Source organism: Periplaneta americana, chromosome 15 (genome assembly GCF_040183065.1).
Source record: "Periplaneta americana isolate PAMFEO1 chromosome 15, P.americana_PAMFEO1_priV1, whole genome shotgun sequence".
Classification (NCBI taxonomy): domain Eukaryota; kingdom Metazoa; phylum Arthropoda; class Insecta; order Blattodea; family Blattidae; genus Periplaneta; species Periplaneta americana.
The window spans coordinates 29,789,887-29,816,644 of NC_091131.1; the positions used below are offsets into that span (position 1 = coordinate 29,789,887).

At 34.4% G+C, this 26,758-nt stretch overlaps 1 protein-coding gene across 2 annotated transcripts in view; it reads left to right on the forward strand.

Moving 5' to 3' along the window:
• The first annotated feature begins 354 nt into the window (after positions 1-354).
• nau (myogenic-determination protein nautilus) overlaps positions 355-26,758 on the forward strand; it is a 241,358-nt gene continuing 214,954 nt past the window's right edge. Inside the window, exons 1-2 of one of the 2 annotated variants that reach the window (XM_069846852.1) lie at positions 355-2,224; positions 15,832-16,153. In XM_069846852.1, coding sequence (XP_069702953.1) covers positions 1,539-2,224; positions 15,832-16,153 — 1,008 coding nt within the window. In that variant the 5' untranslated portion in view covers positions 355-1,538. The remainder of the gene's footprint in view (positions 2,225-15,831; positions 16,154-26,758) is intronic. The other variant, XM_069846853.1, reaches the window with a different exon arrangement.

Genomic DNA, 26,758 nt, shown 5'->3' on the forward strand with positions numbered 1-26,758 from the left:
GTGGTTTCCAATATTTGGAGAGATTTGGATTTGGAGAGAGAGAGTGCATGTAGCACGTGTTTCGTGAACCCAGATGACCAATCGTGCCTTTGATGTCGCCAGCGTTCCGTGAGACGGATAGGAGGAGGAGTTAAAATGAATGAGCTTGGCCTCAGTTTTCTTCTTCACGTAGGAGTAACATTAATCTGCAGTGTAACATGGTAATTGGTCAGAGTCCTCTGGTGAGAGGCGTGCTCCACTCTTACATCAACTTCTCTGCCATTGGACACGGTTACCTTGTGGGTGGGTTATTATTAATCCCGACGCATGCGCAGTGAACCACTTCGCGTGTGTAAACGTGAGTGTTGCCGCGTGATTTTTGAAAGACGAATCTTCAAGTCAGTGCCTTCGGAAACGCGTAGAGATTTGTCGGTCTCGTTATCCCCGGAAGTTTTCTCGCTTCAACCGGAACGAGTTACGAAAATGTTTCGTAGTGTCGTGTTGTTACCATCGAGTTCGGAGAGACAGTTATCTCAGGGTTCAGATGTCGAAATGTATTTACCAAGTTAGACACAAGCAAAAGCCTGTATTCGCGTGTGAATGTTTCTCGATGTATCAACGTGTGTAAAATTTTGAAAATAACTTAATAATAGGGTGTATAGTGTATATTTATTATACAATTCATGGCTTAACGTGTGACAGACATTACCTTCACGAAGATGTTAAAATGTATTTATTTTCTTATAGCCTATGCAGAAGTGAAGTTTAAATATGTTTTTGTATATGACGTCTAAAATACTTCAAATATCAGACTATAATCCTACTGATGCAGTTAAAAATACTCGATATCCACGAATTAACTCGGAATAATTAAGTGTTCTAGAAGATAGAAGTATTACAGCATTCTATAGCCTACACAAGAAATGACGTTTTCGAATTGTGACAACTAGAAATAGTCTACTACAAAAAAAAAAGTCCTAACGTTTAAAAGCAATACAAGTGTAACGAAATAATTCTACATCGGCAACAAAATGTTTCTTTTGGTAGACTGTATTTCTCTCCATAATGTATAGGCCAAATTGTGATATATCCTACTTCTGCACGAAAATGAAATTGAAATCTATGTTCGTAAGTGGCATCTAGAGAGCATTAAACTATTGAAATATAAAAAAATAAGGACATAAATACAATCCTTACATTCTGTATCACTCATAAAATCTATCGTATAGGCCTAACTTTCTCTTCAATAGGACAAAATTATGTTTAAATAATTAACTCTTTTTCTACATAGTACTCACTTTGAAATATATTATGTACAATACTTAAATAATAATATGGACGCAAGTGTAATAGTTCAGTTACTACCTGTAATATTTTTATATGTTAATTATTATTTCTAAAAAAAGAAAAATTACATAGGAAGTCTTTAACAGTGGGCTTAACATTTTTCACATAACCGCAAGAAGCAAAAGACATTTAACAATACATTTCAAATACACATAAACTCAGGAAATTGTACAGCGACAGTGTAACTTTCTTCTTTTGATTGTCTTAACACGATGATGATGACAATGATGATGACCTCATCAGCATCGAACCCCGTTCCCGTATCTTCCTCAGCTTCTCCAGACTTGCGAACCAACAGCTGTCGATATTCTGACAACCCGGGCAATAAACCCGGCCTTCAAGATTACACACACCGACAGCAAAGCGACGGTCAAAATATGTACTACCAGCAGCATAACTACCAGGAGAGAATCATGAAGCACGTGGCCAAAATGGAGGACTCCAACTTCTATCATTCCAGCGAAGATAAGAACATGATGAAGCTTGTATCGACGGACGTGGCCTACTCGAATCACTACGAGGAGCATCTGATATCGAGGTACAACCAGCACCAGATATCCTCTCCAACCCTGCAGTACAACAGCAGAATGGAGCCCCCGCAGATGAGGCGCAATTTCCCCCGGTTTCCCCCCGCAACAACGGCGACGCAGCGTTCACCGTCGTTTAACGGCAACTGCGGCGGCAACGTCAGCAGCCCCGAGCCGTCAGTGTCCCCGCCCGGCGGCGTCGGCGCCGCGACGGACCGCAGCAGCAGCACCGGAAGTTGCGTCAGTAGCCTCAGCGAACCTGTCGTCGGCGTCGGTAAAAGCAACAATAGAAAGCTTACGAGTTACCACAGGAAGAAGAAGATCCTGGACCTGGAGGAAGACGATGTCAATATCAGCGGGTTCAGCCACAGGTAGGTGGTGCTTAGAACTAGATTCTAGCTTGTAAGCACAATGGTCGAAGGTTTTCATATAAACCTAGAGGCGTGGAGATCGCACCGGCTGTAAACCTTCTAATTATAATTTATAGATAGTCTCCTATATGAATACAATAAGTTAATTTTAATGAGCACTATTCTCATTAAAACTATTTTAATAAGCGCAGTTTTAATAAGCAGAATTTTAATGAACACTAATTTCATATGCACTATTTTAATACGTCTAAGAGGCTTACTATTATAAAAACTACTTTAATGAGCAATATTCTGATCAACATCATTATCATAAACAATATTTTAATGAACACTATTTTATCAAACAATATTTTACTGAACACTATTTAAATAAACAATATTTCAATGAACACTGTTTTAATACGCCTAAACATTATTTCAATGAACACTGTTTTAATAAATAATATTTCAATGAACACTTTCAATAATAATATACACTGTTTTAATAAATATTATTTCAATGAACACTGTTTCAATAATAATAAACACTGTTTTAATAAACATTATTTCAATGAACACTGTTTCAATAATAATAAACACTGTTTTAAGAAACATTGTTTCAATTAACACTGTTTTAATAAACAACATTTCGATGAATACTATTTCAATAAAGAACAGTTTTTCAATAAACAGTAGGCCTATTTCAATTAATACTTTTAACAAACAATAGGCCTATTTCAATTAACAATGTTTTAATAAACAATATTTCAATGAATATTGTTTCAATAGTGAACACTGTTTTAATAAACAATATTTCAATGAACACTTCCAATAATAATATACACTGTTTTAATAAATATTATTTCAATGAACACTGTTTCAATAATAATAAACACTGTTTTAATAAACATTATTTCAATGAACACTGTTTCAATAATAATAAACACTGTTTTAAGAAACATTATTTCAATTAACACTGTTTTAATAAACAACATTTCGATGAATACTATTTCAATAAAGAACAGTTTTTCAATAAACAGTAGGCCTATTTCAATTAATACTTTTAACAAACAATAGGCCTATTTCAATTAACAATGTTTTAATAAACAATATTTCAATGAATATTGTTTCAATAGTGAACACTGTTTTAATAAACAATATTTTAATTAACATTGTTTTAATAATGAACGCCGTTTCAATAAACAATATTTCAATGAACACTGTTTTAGTAAACAATATTTCAATGAATAATGAATACTGTTTTAATAAACAATATTTCAATGAACATTGTTCAATAAACAATATTTCAATGAACACTTTTTTAATAAATAATATTTCAATGAACACTGTTTTAATAAACAATATTTCAATGAACACTATTTTAATAAACAATATTTCAATTAACACTGTTTAATAAATAATATTTCAATGAACATTGTTTTAATAAACAATATTTCAATGAACACTTTTTAATAAATAATATTTCAATGAATACTGTTTTAATAAACGATATTTCAATGAACACTATTTTATTAAACAATATTTCAATGAACACTTGTTTTTTTGTTGTTGTTTAGTCAACTGTCCGAAGACAGGTCACAAGTGATAGGCCTACGAATAAGGCACCACATACGAGGCAACAAAGCCAGGAGATAATGGGTAGGATGACCAGTTCCTTTCTCCCTTCATTGCATACATCGCCGACTAGCCACATATTACACTAATCAGACTTCAGATGTAGTTGTTCTTCCTCGTCAAGTGAGATGTTCTGCCTGATAGATGTAGCCTGCACAGAACCTCTTTTGGAGATAAGAGCACTGTTTTAATAAGTATCACTTTAATAAACAAACACATTCTCTTTAGTTTCCAGCACTTAATTCATTATATAGGCCTATTAATTCGTTGTGGTACCTATGCATTCATTCATTTACTAACAGATAAACTGATAGGCTAGTTTCAATACCTTCATTAGCACCTACCATCTCTTTCTCCGGCAGCATTGCACATTCTTCCTTTCATTTGGAATACAAAACATTTATTCCTTACATGTTAAGAACATTATATTTATTTACTGGGATGTTTAATTTTGTTTATCCATGACCATAACGAAAAACATGCCTTTACTAAATACTTTTGCGTGTGTAAAGTAGGCTATTATTCAACATTACTTTATTTCACTAGTGAGATAAAGACTTTACCTCACAGTTTGAACTTTATCTCACAGTTCATTAGTATTTTCCTAGTACCCGGGTACACACGTATACATTTCCATTGAACTATTACTCAAGAAGTTAATATATTAGTTACTAGATGTCACTACCTCTACTTCTTTATTACCATTTCTTAAATATACATACACTCAATCTCCTTCTCTTTTCTCTATCTGCTACGTCGTAATTTGTACATTACATCCATATCTAATATGCATCTTTTTAAAATTTTGTAATAATTTACCTTTTGGGATGCGAGGAGACTTGAACCTACGAAGTTGGGTTTATAGGATTTTAAAACAACGCGTTAGCCAACTGAGATAAACAGACACGATGATTAATGAAGTTTTAATATTCCTCTTAAGTTTACAGAAGTAAAATGTGAAATTATTTTAATCACATTATTTCCGTGAACACTTCTAAATAATCCCTGAAACTTCAAAAAGACGAAAATACACGTTTAAAGTGAAAAAATATATATTAAAATTATATAATTAATTATAATTTGTTATTTATCCAACGTCTTAGATACCATTCTTTACTAATCATGGCCTCCTACATCATGACCTACCTAGTAACGTATTGATTCTAAAATCCATGTCATGGTATGTGATTACATGAGGACTTATTTTCAACATATTTTCTTTTATAAAACATAATTTTTCGTTATGGTCATGGATAAAATTACGTATGATACTTGTGAGCGTGATCTTTATTGCACTTACCTCACAAGTACCATAAATAACTATTATTGCATTATTATATTAGAATAAGCGTATATCCTAGATTTGTTTCTTTGTTGTTGACTTTCCAATTTTTAATTTTTTTTTTTCGAATACGGTATATTTGGACGTATATAGGCTATTAACTAAAATAGGCCTATGTGTATTTTCTGGCTAATTTGTAGCTTAAGCCTAATTTATTTAATTGTACGCCTTGATTATTTATTTATTTATTATTAAATTACTTTTATTTGCTTACTTTTATTCTTCCCTTTCTCGTTCTTTACTGATTTGTGTACATTATTTAGCCTATTTCTTTTTTTCATTAATTTGTTTATTTATTACAGATTATTGCATAATACATATTATCTATTTACTTCTTACGTCTTTGAAATAATGTCAGCAAGTTCATTTATTCAGTTTTATTAAAAAATTACAGACCTAAATTACATTAATTTTTCTCGCCGGAGCGAATTTTTCTCTCAAATATTAATTGTCACTACAACAGATATTATCCTATTGGACCAATTAATAACATCTTTAATAAATTATATTATTTCATTGAAGTTTATTTTCTTTTTACTATCCACTTTGATGTTTTTCACCTTATCTAGTTGATTAGTCTACTTGTTTAGTTAATGATTCATTTACTTGGGCCTAATTACTACTTTATTTACTTGCTTGCTTCCTTCTGAATAGTTAAACGGTTTATTAATTTACTTCTTTTTACTCGATTATTTATAATTACTTATTTGCTTGCATCTGTGATTATTTATAGGCTATAGCCTAGTTCCTTATCTGCTTATTAATTCACATATTTATTTCTTTATTTATTCGCTTGCTTCTGTGCTTGTTCATATAAATGCTAATCTTTTATTAATTTACATTTTTATTTACTTATTTATTTAGTTGCTTATTTATTCACTCATTTACATGCTTGATTTTGTGTTTATTCATCTACTGTAATTGCTTGTATGTTTATTAGGCCTACTTCACATATTATCTATCTATCTATCTATCTATCTATCTATCTATCTATCTATCTATCTATCTATCTATCTATCTATCTATCTATCTATCTATCTATCTATCTATCTATCTATCTACTTAATTATTTATGCACTTATTTTATTTACTTATTTATTTGCTTGCTTATTTATTTACTTATTCATTTACTTGTTTCTGTGTCTGTTCAACTAACATTCTTATTTGTTTATTAAATTACACATTTATTTGCTTATTTACTTGCTTGCTTATTGATTTACTTATTTATTTACTTTCTTCTGTGCTTGTTCATACGTACAGTTTGTTATTTATTAACTTGCACATTTGTTTACTTACTCATTTATTTGTTTGCTTAGCCTATTCATTTTCTTGTTTCTGTGCGTGTTCATATCTTATCTTATTTAATTAACTTAAACATTAGTTTGTTTATTTATTGTTTCCTCATTCATTTACTTGTTTCTGCATTTGCTCATATTGTTTATCTGTTTATTAATTTACATATTTATTTTCTCATCTACTTACTAATTTACATAGCTTTATTTTACTTACTAATTTACTTGTTTCTGTATTTATTCATGTAGTTTCATGACAGTTTATTAATTTACACATCTATTTAGCCTGCTTTTTTTTATTTGCTTTCTTGTTTATTTACTTATTCATTTGGTTTCTTCTGTGCTTGTTCGTATAATTTCTTATCCGATTATTAATTAATTTATATAGACTAGAGTGTGTGTGTGTGTATATATATACACATATATATATATATATATATATATATATATATATATATATATATATATATATATATACACACACACACACACACAGGGTGAGTCAGGAGAAAAGCTACATGGTGTGCGGGGTGATAATATTGGTGATTCTGAACAAAAAAGTTTCTATGAACATATGCCCTGTTTTAACAGAATCTGACATACAGTTGTTTGAAAATCACGGGCGTCAGTCTCATGTCCTTCATCAGCACTCATATGCGGACACAACCAAAAGACATTAGGTTGTAGTAGGACCAATGAAACTTATCCTGGGCGTTGGATCGGTTGCGGTGGAGTCATTTCTTGACCACCGAGGTCACCCGACATTACTACATTGGTTTACTGCACTTGGAGTTTGTTTTAAGAGCGAAGTCTATAAGCGCAAAGTGGAAACAAAGGAGGAATTTCTCGCTCGCATTTTACATGCTTTTGCTCAAGCAAAGGAATGTCCGAATCAGCTCAGATCAGCAACGCAGCAGCTACCTACAAGAGCTGCAAAGTCCACTGAAGTTGACGGTGGACTTTTTGAACATGTTCTGTAAAGAAAAGTACACAATTAAACAGAACATAAGGTAACAATGTTTTAATTTACTATCGCCTGCACTTTTCCCGTTCCTCATTGTTTCCATTAGTTTTCTCCGAAACCGTGAAGAACAGGACATATGTTCATATAAATATTTTTGTTCAGAATCACCAATATTATCACCCCTCAAACCATGTACATTACCTCCTTACTCACCCTGTATGACCTATATTCTGCGATTAGTTTATTTAGATTTAGTTCAATCTGTCAACAAATATGGTAAATCGGATGGGGAGGAGCAACAAAATTTACACTTTTTCCGCTCATATTAGCCTACTTCAAAAGCAGATAGACCTAATTAAAATTTGCTTAAAGAAGTCAATTAATTACGCAAAAAAAATTGATTTATTTCGATTTTAGTGTTTTCAAAATTGAACAAACATATAAATATACATTATTATAAAAATCGTCTGAAATATAAAAGAGAACAACATGTTTATCCTACCAAAAGAAATTTGATATGTCCTTCAGCTGAATCTAAATGTTACACAACCACTGGATTAAATCATAGCCAGAGTTATGGGCCAAAGTTATACAACTTTATTTTGATAATAAACCCTGACTTAAGTTATTTTGAGTATAATAAATTTAAGAAAAAATTAAGCAAATTATTTAGACGCCCCTTTTCTCCTTTTTCTTTTTCTTAATTTCAATATAGGCCTGCTATTTATTCATTACAACTTATATCCTGTTCTTGACTTGATACTCTACTTTTATCCTCGTAATTATCCCTTATTTTGTAATAATTGTATTGGTTTTGCAATTTTATTGGAACTATGTTCTTTAGTAACGCCTACAAAATAGTTATTTGGGCCTAACCGCTCCAGAACACGAGCTTGCTCAAACGGGTAGGCTATGCGCTACGTCAATAATATGTATTTAGGCTATTTTATGCAGCAATAAATAAATACTCATTGTGAGAACCCCTTGTTAACGACATCCCTTATCAACACAATAGTCAAATTCTTGCCACACTCTCTCCAACATCCTATCTGTTTACGGATGCAACAGCTGCAATAATCCAATGTCATGCTTTTCAAGATCTTGGCATAGAGGTGTCTTCATCCTACCCTCTCCCAAAAGAGCGTTACATAGTATCAAGTCTGGTGACCTGGGAGGCTAAGAGTGATAAGCCAGATCGACGGTAGTACATTAAGTCCAACGATATGGTAGATGGTCAATTCGAAAATGTCCACGAAATCACCCTTGTAACATTGTTACTGAATTTATTTCGCAAGCTGCAGAGCGCAAAACGATTTATATTGTACAGTCATTTTTCAACGACGTCTCCCATGGCAACAGAAATAAAACTTTTTCCGAAAGTGATAACTCGAAACTTCGAGATTTTGACTATCAAATTATGTACAGCGTGCGTCAGAAAGAACGGATGGATTTCACATGGCAAGAAAATTGTAAGGATTCGTCAAATCAAAAATTTATTGTTATCAACATATTCATCAATACATGCAGTTTATTTATGGAAAACAACATAATCCATATTTTATTTTATTTTACTTATTTATTTATATTATTAGTATTATTATTATTTTATTTTATTTTTTTATTTTTATTTTATTTTTTTTTTTAATTTTAATAATATATCTGAACTGCGACCGAGCACGAGCGCTGCTCATTCGGTCTCAAATTTTGTTAATACTACTGTATCTTCTTTTTATATTGCTTGTATTATTTTATTTGTATTTCTCTTTGTTTGTTTTTGTAATTATATTTCTTTATTCTGTATATTTGAATTTAAATAAATAAATAAATATGATGTCCTTGGCTTTCAATACAGGCATCGAGGCTTTTTCTGAAGTTCGCCATCACTTTCACAGTCATAGCTGGTGGGATTGCCACGATTTCTTCACGAATCGCCGTCATCAGTTCACCCAGTGTATGTGATCGATGTTTACAAACTTACGGCTTCAAATGGTCCCAAAGAAAGAAGTCGCAGGGCGCGAGATCTTACCGTAGCCTCGGACAATCTCAGTGCAATAGCATGTTTGAGGGCTGATCTTTGAGGTGGCTGGAAAACCTAGTGTCTGTGTCCACATTTGCAGGTGTACACGCGCTCCGTGTTCATTCAGGTGATTTTTTCTTTAATGTTGAACCTGTGATACGAAATGAAGCCACCCACCGCAAAATTGTATTCCGAGTTGGAATCCTAGCGTGACGTCCGATGTTGAAATGAGTCCTGAGTGGCGATCACAGACTCTTCATTTTTCAAAAATATCTCTACAATGAAAGCACGTTGTACGTCAGACCAACACCATATTCTCAACTGAAACTGCATTCTCTGGCTGACCCAACAGTCGTGGTCCCCCTCACTATATTCCTCCCCTCGCTTCGTATCGATACTTTGAAATCCATCCGTTCTTTCTGACGCACCCTTTATAATATTATATGAACTTATCTTTAGTACATACTTAATAATAACCATAAATGTTACCACCATTTTTAAGCATGATATAGTAGGCCTATTAATGAATTCCAAATGCGTAGCTTTCTGACATAGAAGAGAGATTTCGGGTACAATAATACCAATAGGCCTAGAAGTGAAAAAAAGTAACAGTTATTTTCCCAACATAATTAAGTCTAAAAACAGCATTAGGATGCGATTAGAATTGGACAAGTGCAAGTATAGGCCTAAATATTTTAAGATCAATATTTTACTTGGTTATTTAACGACGCTGTAGCAACTACTTACTAGGTTATTTAGCGTCGACTGAATTGGTGAAAGCGAGATGGGCTGAGGATTCGCCATAGATTACCTGACATTCGCCTTAAGGTTGGGAAAAAATCCAACCAGGTAATCAACCCAAGTGGGAATCGAATCCACGTCCGAGCGCAACTCCGGATCGGTAGGCAAGCGTCTCAGTCGACTGAGCTACGTCGGTGACAGGATCAAAATTAGTTACGTATTTATGGTAGGCCTACTAGTGAATCAAGACATATTTTATCTAAGAGCGGAATGTTTGATAAGCGAGGCTCTGCTAGTTCACCCAAGAGTAATAAATGTTTCACAACGGAGCGGAAAATCCTCTTAATATGAAGGGACTCTCCGATTTGTCATTATTCCTCGACGCTGAACTATGGAATAACTAGCAACGGAAAGTAGAAATGATTATGTTGAAATTATTAATTCCTCCTAAACACAGGGTCTGGGGACATATTGGGCTGTTCATTTAATCTTTCTACTTTATAGCGATAAGAAACATATTAAAAAAGATCGTTAGGCTAAATTTTCAGTTACGTAATCGTTTTTTTTATTCTGATTTCAAATTAAACCTAGGGGAGAGCTGAGTAGTATCGGGCATCGGGTAATATCGGACACTGCGTTTCTTTCATCTACCACCAGATGGTAGTACCTGAATAACATGGTTACGTTTCTGTATGAGACATCATAGAAACGTAGCCATGTCATTAAGGTACTACCATCTGGTAGTAGGTGAAAGAAACTCACTGTCCGATATTACCCGATGTCCGATACTACCCAACTCTCCTCTAAATCACGATATGCATCAGACAGATGAAAACATTCCAGACTCATATAGCGATATGTAAGGTTTTTCAAAACTAAGAGGTAGCTTTAATTGCTCGTATTTTCTTCATTTTCTGCACAAACTTAAAAATTCTGGCATTGGCATAATACACAAGATTTTTTTTACATCATTACCCACTGCCTTAACTTGATCGTAATTAGATGAGCCAGGTGGCCCGGGTTCGAATCCCGGTCGGGACAAGTTACCTGGTTGAGGTTTTTTCCGGGGTTTTCCCTCAACCCAACACGAGCAAATGCTGGGTAACTTTCGGTGCTGGACCCCGGACTCATTTCACCGGCATTATCACCTTCATTTCATTCAGACGCTAAATAACCTAGATATTGATACAGCGTCGTAAAATAACCCAATAAAAAAAATAGATGAGTCATTCTCGAGTTTCGCAGTAATTCCTGTCCATGGCAAATGTCAATACTATGTTTCATATTTACTATATAAATTAAATTTTAAAATAATCAGTAAAGCACAGAGAACAATAGGGACAACATTTTAATTGTGCTTCAAAGTATTATATATATATATATATATATATAATTTACATAAGCTAGTTGAAGTACTTGTAAATAAAAACTGTCCACACCACAAAATTGAAATAATATCGCTTTATTACTTCACAGATGGCGGGAAGATTCAAATGCTCGTTTGAAAACTAAACTCCCACTAAATTAGTACCAAACCTAGGCACTTTACATGCTCGCTCTATGAAAATTAAACTTGAAAAGTAATTTTCAAATGTATCATAGAATATTGATATATTTGAAATTTGTTTCTGGACTCTACTATAGAGTGTGTTGTTATCAGAGCAAATTCCTCCCATACATAAAGGTGGAAAAAAGAAGAATTGCTTTACAGTGTGTAATAATTATTGTTCTTCAAGCGGTGCATATTTCTTATCTAATGGATAGAGGTCAACAATGTGCTTCATAACGTGAACCAGTCAAAAAACGAATAGCTCTTCCTGTATACCTAGAACTTTAGGACCACTACTATTTCCCCAAAGAGTAACACCTTAAGTCATAATACCTACTATTGAAGAGTGCATAGTAAGTTATTTTCAAACATTGTTTAGGTAATAGGTTTTAAGCGCGATTTCGTAATAAATGGTTAGGCCTACTACGTTTTTAACCGAGGTTGAAATACAACGCCAATAGACTTCAAACTATACAGTACGCAATGAAGCGTAAGTAATGTCATTAATTTCGAGGGGTCATTCTTTGAGATATTTCAAAAACAATTTTAATACAATTTTACTCGTTTTTGCTTCCCTATCAAGATAAAAATTGTTTTATATGAAACAATTCATAGCGAGTTTTCGGAATGCAATTGATTAAATTCCGAATATGTTCAGTCAATTTAAGAGAGCAGTGTCTTATGATAATAAGTGACAGAAGCAATTTTAGTTTTGTCCTTCAAATGTACAGAAATTTGATCAGAACAAATGCAACTTTTCGTTCTGCAAAGGAATTTTATAATACTACATTCATTCAGATCTAATTTCTGCACATTTAAAGGAGAAAACTAAAATTATTTCAATCATTTATTATCATACTATATACTTATCTACTTACAAATGGCTTTTAAGGAACCCGGAGGTTCAATGCCGCCCTCACATAAGCTCGTCATAGGTCCCTATCCTGAGCAAGATTAATTCATCCCTACCGTCATATCCCACCTCCCTCAAATGTATTTTAATATTATTCTCCCATCTACGCCTTGGCCTCTCCAAAGGTCTTTTCCCCTCAGGTCTCCCAACTAACACTCTATATGGATTTCTAGATTAACCCATATGTGCTACATGTCCTGCCCATCTCAAACATCTGATTTAATGTTCTTACTTATGTTAGATTTGCTGATGATATGGTGTTGTTAGCAGAAGAGTAGATGATACTAAGGAAAATTCTACTAGAGCTAAATGACAGCTATGACCAGTATGGAATGAAGATAAATCCAAATAAGACGAAGACCATGGTCATAGGAAAAAAAGTAAAGAAGGTAAACTTGCGAATACTAAATGAGACAGTAGAGCAAGTGGACAGCTTCAACTACTTGGTGTGTACTATAAGCAGTAACATGAGCTGCTGCCAAGAAGTCAAAAGGAGGATAGCAATGGCAAAGGAAGCTTTTGATAGAAAAAGGAGCATCTTCTGCGGACGTCTGGAGAAAGAACTAAGGAAGAGACTAGTGAAGTGATTTGTATGGAGTGTGGCATTGTGTGGGGCAGAAACATGGACATTACGACGAAGTGAAGGGAAGCGAATAGAAGCATTTGAAATGTGGATATGGAGAAGAATGGAACGTGTGAAGTGGACAGACAATAAAAAATGAAGCTGTGTTCGAAAAAGTGAGTGAAGAAAAACTGATGCTGAAACTGATGAGGAGGAGAAAAAGGAATTGATTGGTCACTGGCTGAGAAGAAACTGCCTACAGAAGGATGCACTGGAAGGAATGGCGAACGGGAGAAGAGTTCCGGGTAGAAGAAGATATCAGATGATAGACAACATTAAGATAATATATGGATCATATAAGGAGACAAAGAAGAAGGCAGAAAATAGGAAATATTGGAGAAAGCTGGGTTTGCAGTGAAAGACCTGCCCTTGGGCAGAACACTATGAATGAATGAATTAATTAATTATGTTAGGTCAAGAATACAATGCATGCACTTGTGCGTTGTGTAACTTACTCCATTCTCCTGCAACTTCATCCCTCTTAGCCCCAAATATTTTCCTAAGGACCTTATTCTCAAACACCCTTAACCTCTGTTCCTCTCTCAAAATCAGAGTCCAAGTTTCACAATCATATAGAATACCCGGTAATATAACTGTTTTATAAATTCTAACTACTGTACAGTATTATCATACTACACTGCTCTTTTAAAATGATATCTGTAATGTGATGAGTTCAGCTATATACGAGTATAATCATAATTTTCCTTACTGTGTGCACTTTAAAATATTGTATTCATTGTATGCTTTGTACTGCACTATTTTATTATTACTATTAATATTATTATTATCATTATTATTACTACTACTATTGTTATTTTTTATCATTATTATTATTATTATTATTATTATTAATTTTATCAATAATTGTCTTACTGTTTTATACTTTATACTTTGGAGTTCAACAAAACAGCATTTTTATGTTTTATCGATTTAGAAAAAGCATTTGACTCTTTGCAGTTAAATACCATTTTAAAAATCTTAACTAAAAACAATGTACCAGATGGGCTGATTGCTCTTATTTTAAATATATATTCAGACAATACAGTAAGGATCAAAGTAAACGATCACCTAACAACTGCAATAGGTGTTAACAAAGGTGTCCGTCAGGGAGACTCACTGAGTCCTTTACTTTTTATTACGGTAATGGAAGAAATAATTAAAGAAACAAAGACTCAGAAAGGATATAAAATGGGAAGTAAAGAAATAAAAATGGTATGTTATGCCGATGATGTAATATTGGTAACAGAATGTGAAGATGATCTGCAAAGAATGTTACATCAGTTCAATACCAGCTGCCAAAATTATGGGTTTAAAATATCTACATTAAAGACAAAATTTATGGTCATAAGTAAGAAGCCAATACGATGCAAATTAGAATTCGAAAAACAAATAATTGAACAAGTGATGTGCTTTCAATATCTTGGCTTCCAGTTATCAAGCTCAGGCCTTTTACAAACCGAAATTTTAAACCAAATCACTAAAGCAAATAGAGTATCGGGATATTTGAACGACACCATATGGAGAAATAAATATATCCACATTGAACCTAAGGTTCGAATTTACAAGATCGTGGTGCGCCCTATTCTCACTTATGCAGTTGAAATAAGACCTGAAACAGTAAAAATGAAACAGATGTTGGATACAACAGAAATGAAAACCTTAAGGAAAATTGTAGGAACCACAAGAAGGGACCATATACGGAATGATCAGATTAGAGAACAATGCAAAATACAACCAATCAGAGAATGGACGCAAATAAGGAGACAACAATGGAATGAGCATGTATCTCGAATGGAAGAAGATAGAATTGCGAGAATCACCAGGGATAACTACCCATCCGGAAGAAGATCCCCAGGAAGACCATTAAGTAGATGGAGAGATACTCTGGATTAACAGGCTGGAAGCCTAGAGAGAAGAGAAGAAGAAGAAGATGTCTCATTTATTTTGACCTGCTGTTCACATTTTATTATGCTTTTTTCTTTCTTTCTGTATGTTATATATTGTCTGATTTCTACTTACTTGTTGTTTACATTTTATTATTATTATTATTATTATTATTATTATTATTATTATTATTATCTTATTCAGTTTTGTGAGTAAAATTGTAGTGTACTATGTAAATTTGTAATGTTTTTATAACGCAGTTTTACTCCTGGTTGAGTGTTAGAGAAGGCCGTATGGCCTTAACTCTGCCAGGTTAAATAAATCATCATTATTATTATTATTATTATTATTATTATTATTATTATTATTATTATTATTATTATTATTATTTGGAATTAAATCAGTGACTTTCCCAAAACACACCATGAATTGTTTCATATAAAATAATTTGTATCTCGAAAAGGAAAAAAAAAAGAGCAAAAATGTATTAAACTTTTTTATTTGAAATATCTCAAAGAATAACCTCTTGAAATTAATGACATTAGTTACAGTTCATTCTTTATAAACTGGTGTAGATATCTTTAAAATAATGTATTTCCTCGTCGTGAGCCGTCATAGTTACACAGAATAGTCAGCAGTTGACAAACTACGGAACTGCGATTAATTTAGCAGGTCGAGCGGGCACCAGGCCGTGCCGGAGGACGAGTCGGGGCAGCAGCCGGAGCTAGACGACGACGACGACGAGGGCGACGACGAGGAGGGGGGCCAGTCCGAGTCCTCCGAGGACCAGCATGTGCCCCACGTGCTGGCGCCCCTGCCCCTGCTGCAAGGGGGCGCTGACGGAGCGGCGGCGTCGTCAGCGGGGGGCGAACACCAGCACCACGGGCCGCGCCGCTGCCTGCTCTGGGCCTGTAAGGCCTGCAAGAAGAAGACCGTCACCGTGGACCGCAGGAAGGCGGCCACGCTTAGGGAGCGCCGGCGGCTGCGGAAGGTAAGTCACGTGTCCCTAAGCCAGCCTTGTCGAAAATGTGACTCACGAGCACATTGTGGCTCGCAATGATAGCTGTGCATTTCTCTTACTTCCTGCCTTCCCCAACCCCCACCCTCTCACTCACTGGAATCAAACTCCGTTCCATTTGCTTACTTGTCTCTGACCTGCGAGTGGCGTATCGTCCAATGTCTCTCTCGAAACTAATGTAGCTACCTCTACAAAAACAAAAGTTTCAAGGAGGATGGGAGGACGCACTTTTTTTTTTTTTTGCTGCCAATATGATGAGAATATTAAGGGGGTTCGGAACCTCAAAAATGACGAAATTTTGAAATTTTATTTTATGTCTCATTGTATGCCTATTCTACAGACTTCAGGGATTACAATGATATATGCTACTTATTGTTTTGAAAATTGGAAAGTCTTTTTTTTATGTTGCAACTGTCAATTGATGTTTCTTGTCAACTTTGAAGTTTCCCAAAAATTACATTTTTTAAACATATGACCCATTATCAGAGCTTCTACCTAAGATACAAAGCTCAAATTTTTAACACATGTTCTCCATAAGTATTTCCTACTTTTAACAAATGGAAATGTTTCTATGTTTGGATAGTTTAAAAATATAAAAATTAATTCGTTTCTTTTTTCTTTCCAAAATTCAGATTCATAATAAAAATTTTTAATTTGTAAAGTTTTTATAATAAGTAAACCTACTTATGTCCAAATCATGAACAGGCTTCCAGTAATATGTGCTAAAAGTTTCATCTTTCCACATATGAAGGTTTCTGAGAAAATGGGTGATGAACTTGCTGAAATTTAACATTGTGAAGATAGGTGATTCCAAACCCCCATAAATGTACTACAGTATATGATTATTTGTTCACAAGTATTACGAGGAAACGGTTGTAAAACATAAAACAGCGTTATACTAAATGTCACTATGAGACATTAAAAGTTGAAGTATCATTAGCTATTATTATTATTATTATTATTATTATTATTATTATTATCATTATTATTATTATTATTATTATTATTATTATTGTTCTTGTTGATATTATTATTATCTCTGTACGTCGATTCTTTTTCAGCAGATGTACGAATAATGCCGTTAGATCTTCAATTTAAATTCACAGATTTACAATGTGATGTTAAACAAAAGCTAGATGTAAGGCCTTGACAAATGTTGAACTTTCAAATCTTTGCCAAAAAATAAATATCCGAAGCTTCGTTCTTTCGCTTGCTCTGTTGAAGCCATGTTCGCTACAACTTACGTTTGTGAAAAATTATTTTCAACAATGAAAATAGTAAAAACCAAATTCAGATCACGACTGACACACAAATTTCGTGGTCAACTTAGACCGGCAGTAAGTGACATAATTCCTGATTTTGAAACTCTGTCGCAGAGACATTCTGGAGACAGTTAATTTTAGGTTGTGATATTGTTCATTTACTGTTAATTTCTTTCTTCCTTACACGTACTGAACATTAGTTTGTAACCTTATACTGTATAAAATTATATTTAAGTGCTTGACATAAGGAAAATGAAATCAGTTAATAAGTCAGACAGTTGCTTCACTTCCCCTTCGGATGTGCGCCTCCCTCCATAGGTGCTACGCACGTTGCCAGGTTACACAGTGGCTCGGCGCACGATGACATTTTCGCCACGGCTGCCCTAAGCAAACAGTATGGCACTTGTAAGGAAAGGGAAAGTTAGCAAGCAGCCTTTATGACGGTGGTCCTGTGCTGGGTCGGGATTGGGGTAGAAAAGAGAGGATCAATGACATTAAGGAAAAGTACGAAGAATTCTACCTATAGGTTCGTTAAATTCAAAGAATGTGTTATTAAGCGAGACATAGGCCATTCGGTATGTCGTGAAACTAACCTGCACGTCAGGAGAAGAAGAACGTGGACTGAGAAACTTTCCTCTCTCACTACCAGTGGCGCACAGTGGGTTTGAAAGTTGAGGAGGCCAAGACGTGACTGATTAGAGTTTGCATTACTTGGCCTGTGACGTACCTCATTACCAAGCGCAGAATTTATAGGTTTTAAGAAACTAAAATTAGGCTTTTCAATCTATATTTTAAGATCTGTTTAGAATTTTAAATCTTATATTTAGGGATTTATATGATTTTACGGGGAAAATAATAGTATATTATAATGATAGTAATTAAGACGCAAATATGGATATTTATGAAACGAGCGCAAGCGAGTTTCATAATATTCACACCAGCGTCTTAATTATCATTATAGGCAAGTTTCATACAACTTTTTATGCTTGACCATATTTCTAACTTGAAATTATTCAGATGTATAAATTTTATTTGTATCTGACAAGACCGGAAGTGACCTTGTTCTGGGTCGTGAATTGTGAGATGTGCGCAGACGTGAAAGTATTGATTTTTTCCGAAGAACAATAATGTCATTGAACTTGATGTAATCCCGTTAAACTTGATATAGCCTTGATTATTGAAATCGACATTGAAAAATGAGATGACAAATAGAATTTATTTGATTATTATTTACAATTAACGCTAATTATTATATTAAGAGAACATAACCTTCTGCGACATTATTGGATTTCCAGCCTCCGTGACTTTTCGCTAATTCTCTTTCGATTGCATATCCGAGAATAATCGATACTTGCGCTTTTATATCGGTAAAAAGCTGACTTGTCATTGGCTGAACACCTGTAAGCTGAGTTGTCATTGGCTGAACACCTGTACTTTAAAGAGTAGGTGTACTTTAATGATATGCATTAAAGGACTGCTACCAGGTGTATAATTACTACATTTCGGCATGGTCGAGCATAAATAAAAATAAACAACATACTGTTAATATATTGCAATACTCTTAGAATTACTTTCAATTATCCGTTATTACAGGCCTTACTTGCATACTTACTTACTTACTTACTATTTACTTACTTACTTACTTACTTACTTACTTACTTACTTACTTACTTACTTACTTACTTACTGGCTTTTAAGGAACCCAGAGGTTCATTGCCGCCCTCACATAAGCCCGCCATTGGTCCCTATCCTGAGAAAATTAATCCAGCCTCTATCATCATATCCCACCTCCCTCAAATCCATTTTAATATTATCCTCCCATATACGTCTCGGTCTCCCCAAAGGTCTTTTCCCTCCGGGTTCCCAACTAACTGTTATTATAGGCCTAACATAAATCCAAAAAACAGCCTGCTAATACACGTGGTGATGCTGGAATATTTTATGGAACTATTTACCAATATTAAAACATATTAATAGTCTATTATTTTTACAACACTATATCTTTATTAAATTATTACACCCGCAAACCACTCATTTAAGTAGTGCTCCTGATATGAATTAGGCATCTTTAGCGGTACAGCAATACAGTTGTCAGCGATGGGTAGGACGTCTCCAAATTCGGCTCCTCTCATGTGTTCTAGTTAAGTTTAAACACTCCGCCAACCAGCTGTCTTATGGGCAGGGCATGTAGCACGTATGGGCGAATCCAGAAATGCATATAGGCTAGAATGTTAGTTGGGAGACGAGGGGAAAAGACCTTTGGGTAGATCGAGACGTAGATGGGAGGATAATATTAAAATGGATTTGAGAGAGTTGGGATATGATGGTAGAGACTGGATTAATCTTGCTCCGGATAGGGATCGATGGCGGGCTTATGTGAGGGCGGCAATGAATTTACGGTTTCTTCAAAAGCCTTTTGTCAGCAAGTAAATTATTATTATTATTATTATTATTATTATTATTATTATTATTATTATTTACTGGCTTTTAAGGAACCCGCACGTTCATTGCCGCTCTCACATAAGCCCGCCATCGGTCTCTATCCTGATCAATATTAATCCAGTCTCTATCATCATATCCCACCTCCCTCAAATCCATTTTAATATTATCTTCCCATCTACATCTCGGCCTCCCCAAAGGTCTTCTTCCCTCCGGCCTCCCAACTAACACTCTATATGCATTTCTGGATTCGCACATACGTGCTACATTCCCTTCCCATCTCAAACGTCGATTTAATGTTCCTAATGATGTCAGGTGAGGAATACAATGCGTGCAGTTCTGTGTTGTGTAACTTTCTCCATTCTCTTGTAACTTCATCCCTCTTAGTCCCAAATATTTTCCTAAGCACTTATTCTCAAACACCCTTAATCTCTGTTCCTCTCTCAAAGTGAGAGTCCATGTTTCACAACGATACAGAACAACCGGTAATGTAACTATTTTATAAATTCTAACCTTCAGATTTTTTCACAGCAGACTAGATGACAAAAGCTTCTCAACCGAATAATAACAGGCATTTCCTATATTTATTCTGTGTTTAATTTCCTCCCGAGTGTCATATTTGTTACGTTTGCTCCATGATATTTGAATTTTTCCACCTCTTCGAAGGATAAATCTCCAATTTTTATAGTTCAATTTCGTATAATATTCTGGTCACGACACATAATCATATACTTTGTCTTTTCGGGATTTACTTCCAACCCTATCGCTTTACTTCCTTCAAGTAGAATTCCCGCGTTTTCCCTAATCGTTTGTGGATTTTCTCCTAACATATTCACGTCATCCGCATAGACAAGAAGCTAATGTAACCCGTTCAATTCCAAACCCTCTTTGTTATCCTGAACTTTCCTAATTGCATATTCTAAAGCAAAGTTAAAAAGTAAAGGTGATAGTATTATTATTATTATTATTATTATTATTACTGTTATTGAGTTATTATTATTATTATTGAGTTTTTATTATTATTAAGTTATTACTACTATTATTAAGTTATTATTATTATTATTATTGAATTATTATTATTATTAAATTATTATTATTATTATTAAATTTTTATTATTATTATTGAGTTATTATTATTATTATTGAGTTTTTATTATTATTAAGTTATTACTATTATTATTAAGTTATTATTATTATTTTTATTAAGTTATTATTATTATTAAATTATCATTATTATGTTATTATTATTAACTTATTATTATTATTATTATTGTTATTATTATTATTATTATTGTTATTATTATTATTATTATTATTATTATTATTATTATTATTATTATTATTATTATTATTTACAAAAGGTTTAAGATTTTAAAAAAATTTTTATAACAGAAATTCTAAATCACTTTCTCCAGTCTGTAGAAGAATAAAATATGCCAATTTGCATGGGCACAATTTAGATCCTTTTAAGGTATAGTTTCGTTTTGATTATTAGTATTTACTGTTCTTGTTATCTATTTTATTTATGTATGTTTTTGTTTATTTAAGATATTATTTAATTGTTTTCGTACCTTTGTATCTTCTGTTTGTGTATTGTGCTGAACTATAATTGGCCTCTGGCTGTTGTTCAGCACACAAATATTAATAATAAATAAATAAATAAATAAATAAATTATTATTATTATTATTGAGTTATTATTATTATTGAGTTTTTATTATTATAAAGTTATTACTATTATTATTAAGTTATTATTATTATTAAATTATTATTAAGTTATTATTATTAAATTATTATTAAGTTATTATTATTAAATTATTATTAAGTTATTATTATTATTAAACTATTATTATTATTGTTTATTATTATTAAGTTATTACTATTATTATTAAGTTATTATTATTATTATTATTATTATTATTAAGGTATTACTATTATTAAGTTATTATTATTAAATTATTATTATTATTATTAAGTTATTATTATTATTATTATTAAGGTATTACTATTATTAAGTTATTATTATTAAATTATTATTATTATTAACTTATTATTATTATTATTATTATTATTATTATTATTATTACAAACTCTCCAGCTGAATGCGTCGTTAAATAAAATACTGTTAGTATACCATGCACGCAGATTTCGAACCAATGACTTCAGCTTCTTCGCAGTGTCAAAGCAGTGTTTACCAGTCGCGTCGTGCATAGCCGAGCAGCAAACACAAGACCCGCGGCGCTTATTCCGAGAAGTGCTTAGTCCCAACCTTCCTCAAGCAGAGCAGTGACGTCAGGGAGCTGTTACATCTGGAGTGGGTTTCAGTGTGGGGACGGGCGGCCGGTAGCACGGTTGCTGGGCTTCGGATTGACATCAGGCTAATTGTTGAGCCCCGCTGACAGGTTTAGTGGCTGCTGCTGCCATCGAGAGCAGAAAGAGACAGAGATCCTGCACCAACACAAACTTTTAACTCATATACACAAGACTGAGTGCTGACAGCCATCGCCCGGTGACATCCACAGCCTGCCTCCTTGTCTCTTGTCTGCTTCTGCGCCACGGAGACAAAGCGGCGTAATCGCTGTCTAAACACGAAGAAAAACAGCAGTCTAGGTCTGGACTCACAGGAGGATTTCAGAATGTGATGGCAAAAATGAAGAGACCTCGATGCATTCTGAGTCAACAATGTTTTTCGAGTCTAGTAGCAGTATTAGTGGTTGAATAATTTCAAGGGAAAAATTGTTCCAGGGCCGGGTATCGATCCCGGGACCTCTGGTTGAACGTACCGAGTGCTCTGCCAACTGAGCTACCCGGGAACTCTACCCGACACCGTCTCAACTTTTCCCTTTATATCCACACAACTCGCGTGGGCTGACGAAACGCCAGAGACCCACATCGTCAGCCCACGCGAGTTGTGTGGATATAAAGGGAAAAGTTGAGACGGTGTCGGGTAGAGTTCCCGGGTAGCTCAGTTGGCAGAGCGCTGTTACGTTCAACCAGAGGTCCCGGGATCGATATCCGGCCCCGGAACAATTTTTCCCTTGAAATTATTCAAATCTGCTTTACAGGAAGCTTTACCTGAAAGATTAGATTTGCATAATATATACGTCACTGTGTACGTTAACTGAAAACCACAATTTCAAGTCACACAGAGTTTGTGTGCACTCGATGTGGGTCTCTGGCGTTTCGTCAGGCCACGCGAGTTGTGTGGATATAAAGGGAAAAGTTGAGACGGTGTCGGGTGGAGTTCCCGGGTAGCTCAGTTGGCAGAGCGCTGTTACGTTCAACCAGAGGTCCCGGGATCGATACCCGGCCCAGGAACAATTTTTTCCTTGAAATTATTCAAATCTGTTTTACAGGAAGCTTTTTCTGAAAGATGAGATTTGCATAGTATTAGTGGTATTCAACAGGGGGTGTGCGAAGATCCCTACTGCTCATCGCGAGTGTCTTGACAAAATGCATGGTCTGTAGTAGAGATGAACAACGATCGAGAAAACGAGACTCACAGCGCCCGCAAAGCCGAAAACCCGCACGACAATGTTGTCCTTGACGTAAAGGCTGGTTGTGAGTCTTCCGAGACTCGATATTGATCATCTCCCGAAGTCCCGAAGTCAGTAGTTGTTTATATCTGTGAACTTTTCTCTACTTTGACAACTGTTATATATTTATAAACAATCAAGTACCATATTTTGAAACATCATCTCTACCTTTCAGTGTATAATAATCCGTTTCACAATCTTTATTTAATTACTAGACCCTTATTTTTTTAAGTAGGTTATTTTACGACGCTTTATCAACATCTAGGTTATTTAGCGTCTGAATGAGATGAAGATGATAATGCCGGTGAAATGAGTCCGGGGCCCAACACCGAAAGTTACCCAGCATTTGCTCATATTAGGTTGAGGGGAAACCCCCGAAAAACCTCAACCAGGTAACTTGCCCCGACCGGGAATCGAACCCGGGCCACCTGGTTTCGCGGCTAGACGCGCTAACCGTTACTCCACAGGTGTGGGCCTAGACCCTTATTAAAAGGCTAGGAATTTTCTTTTCATATGTTTAAGGCCAAGTGTGCAATCTCTAGTAAAAAGATATTAATGTCATTTTTTATGTTTCTTAGAAATGAAAATTTATTTGAGAATTGTTTATTTTTATTTAGGCCTATATAGGCTAACCTTAGGTAATATAATATAATAGAACCAGAACATTTTTTTTATTATCCAATTTAATAAACCCTATTTCACCCTGAGGTATATTAGGGTTATAGTTGGCATCAAAATACATATTTTATAACCAATAAACAATAGTAAAATTATAATATAAAATTGTGATCAAGGTTACAATTCACATGAATTATGTAGAAGAATGCACTTTAATGAAAGAATGGATCCTGTTAAGGATTAATGAGATGTTTGAGGAGTAATCAATTCAAAGATATACAAGAATGTCTAACCGTTTCAAAGTAAATACACTACCTAAAAAGACAATCAATAGTACATTAATATAACAAAGTTTGACTCGAAAGACAAATGCAGCGAACACAGCGAGCGAGAGCGGCAGTTAGTTTTGTTCATCTCTAAGCTGTAGTCGATACGGATGAAATCTCAAACGCTTATGAAGAATCTTGCCTTAAAATGAGTGAACATTTACGGATTGTAAGCTCACTGGATGGATCTGCACCAAACTTTGTTCGGTATTGCCGTTGCACATTAATAACCGACTGGCTCACATGAATATCAAGTTTTTCTGTCCACTACAGCAGGCATTTCGTTTCAACAATGAACAAATTTGTTCATATGCGCTATTATGAGCAGGTTGCGAATTAAGATTTCTGATGAGGGGAGGATAGAATTGTATTTATATATATATATATATATATATATATATATATATATATATATATATACCATACATGAAATTATTATTATTATTATTATTATTATTATTATTATTATTATTATTATTATTATTATTATTATTATTATTTATCTGGAAGTAAATCCCGAAAAGACAAAGTGTATGATTATGTCTCGTGACGAGAACATTGTACTAAATGGAAATATAAAAATTGGAAATTTATCTTTTGAAGAGGAGGAGAAGTTCAAATATCTTGGAGCAACAATAACAAATATAAATGATACTCGGGAGGAAATTAAACACAGAATAAATATGGGAAATGCCTGTTATTATTCGGTTGAGAAGCCTTTATCGTCCAGTCTGCTGTCAAAAAATCTGAAAGTCAGAATTTATAAAACAGTTATATTACCGGTTGTTCTTTATGGTTGTGAAACTTGGACTCTCACTTTGAGAGAGGAACATAGGTTAAGGGTGTTTGAGAATAAAGTGCTTAGGAAAATATTTGGGACTAAGAGGGATGAAGTTACAGGAGAATGGAGAAAGTTACACAACACAGAACTGCACGCATTGTATTCTTCACCTGACATAATTAGGAACATTAAATCCAGACGTTTGAGATGGGCAGAGCATGAAGCACGTATGGGCGAATCCAGAAATGCATATAGAGTGTTTGTTGAGAGGCCGGAGGGAAAAAGACCTTTAGGGAGGCCGTGACGTAGATGGGAAGATAATATTAAACTGGATTTGAGGGAGGTGGGATATGATGATAGAGAATGGATTAATCTTGCTCAGGATAGGGACCAATGGCGGGCTTATGTGAGGGCGGCAATGAACCTCCGGGTTCCCTAAAAGCCAGTAAGTAAGTATTATTATTATTATTATTATTATTATTATTATTATTATTGATCGCTCTCAAATCTATATAGTACGTAACCAATTTAAACATGTCTACCACTTTATTACATCAGAAATAACCTTACATCAGACGAGCGCAATTTAGCGGGTGAATTGCATCCAGCTGATAGCTTGACTTGCGTGGTGCAGTATGCCAAGCGCCGGTCGTAATGTTCACCACTTAACGACGCGTCCCGTTCTCTCAGATAAAGAACAGCGTACCGGTACGCAGAATGCGGCTGTAAACTGTGTCACAGCAAATAATAACGACATGATACAAGCATGTAGCGCGTCCAACCAATCCAAGTAGATGGAGATACTGTACTTTATACTTTAGCTTACGTCCAATTCGTTGATGATACATGCAGTTACAGCTACTGCTGATCTTGTCCGACAAGTCTGAATTTCCCTACGACAACATCAAACGAGTAGAACCGTGACATCAAATCTAGCATCTTGAAGAAAAGTGCATTGGGTTAGAAAGAGGGAAGGCTGTTCTGTAACCTTTACATGAAACAACGAGTAAAAGCCAGGAGAGGAGAAGAAATGCCTGAAGGAAATGAAATACGTCAAGGATGCCCTTTTTCACCTACCATTTCAACATCGACTTGGAGGATTTAGTGAAGAAGTACTTTAAAAAAATGGGAGGAGTGATAGTAGGAGGAAGAAGAATAGTGAGTAAGATTTGCTGATGATATGGCGTTGTTAGCAGAAGAAGAGATGATATTAAAGAATTTGCTACTGGCACTAAATGGCAGCAGTATGGGATGAAGATAAATGGAAGCAAGCCGAAGACCATGGTCATAGGAAGAAAAATAAAGAAGATAAACTTGCGAATTCTAAATGAGACAGTAGAGCAAGTACACGGATTCAAATACTTGGGGTGTACTACAGGGACATCATTTTATTTTTACTAACATTTTTAATATTAACTTGCCTATTCCTCTGGATCAACGCCGTTTGCTGCTCCCTTCCACAACTGGAGTTCGATGATATGGGCGTAATATTCAAACAAATCACTTTACTAGGTATAGGGGGGAAGAAAAGTAGTTCATTTACGTAAACTAGGAAATATTTCGCTTTTGAGTTTGATCATTTTCATTAGGTTTTTTGTTTAATCAAATACAGTACAGT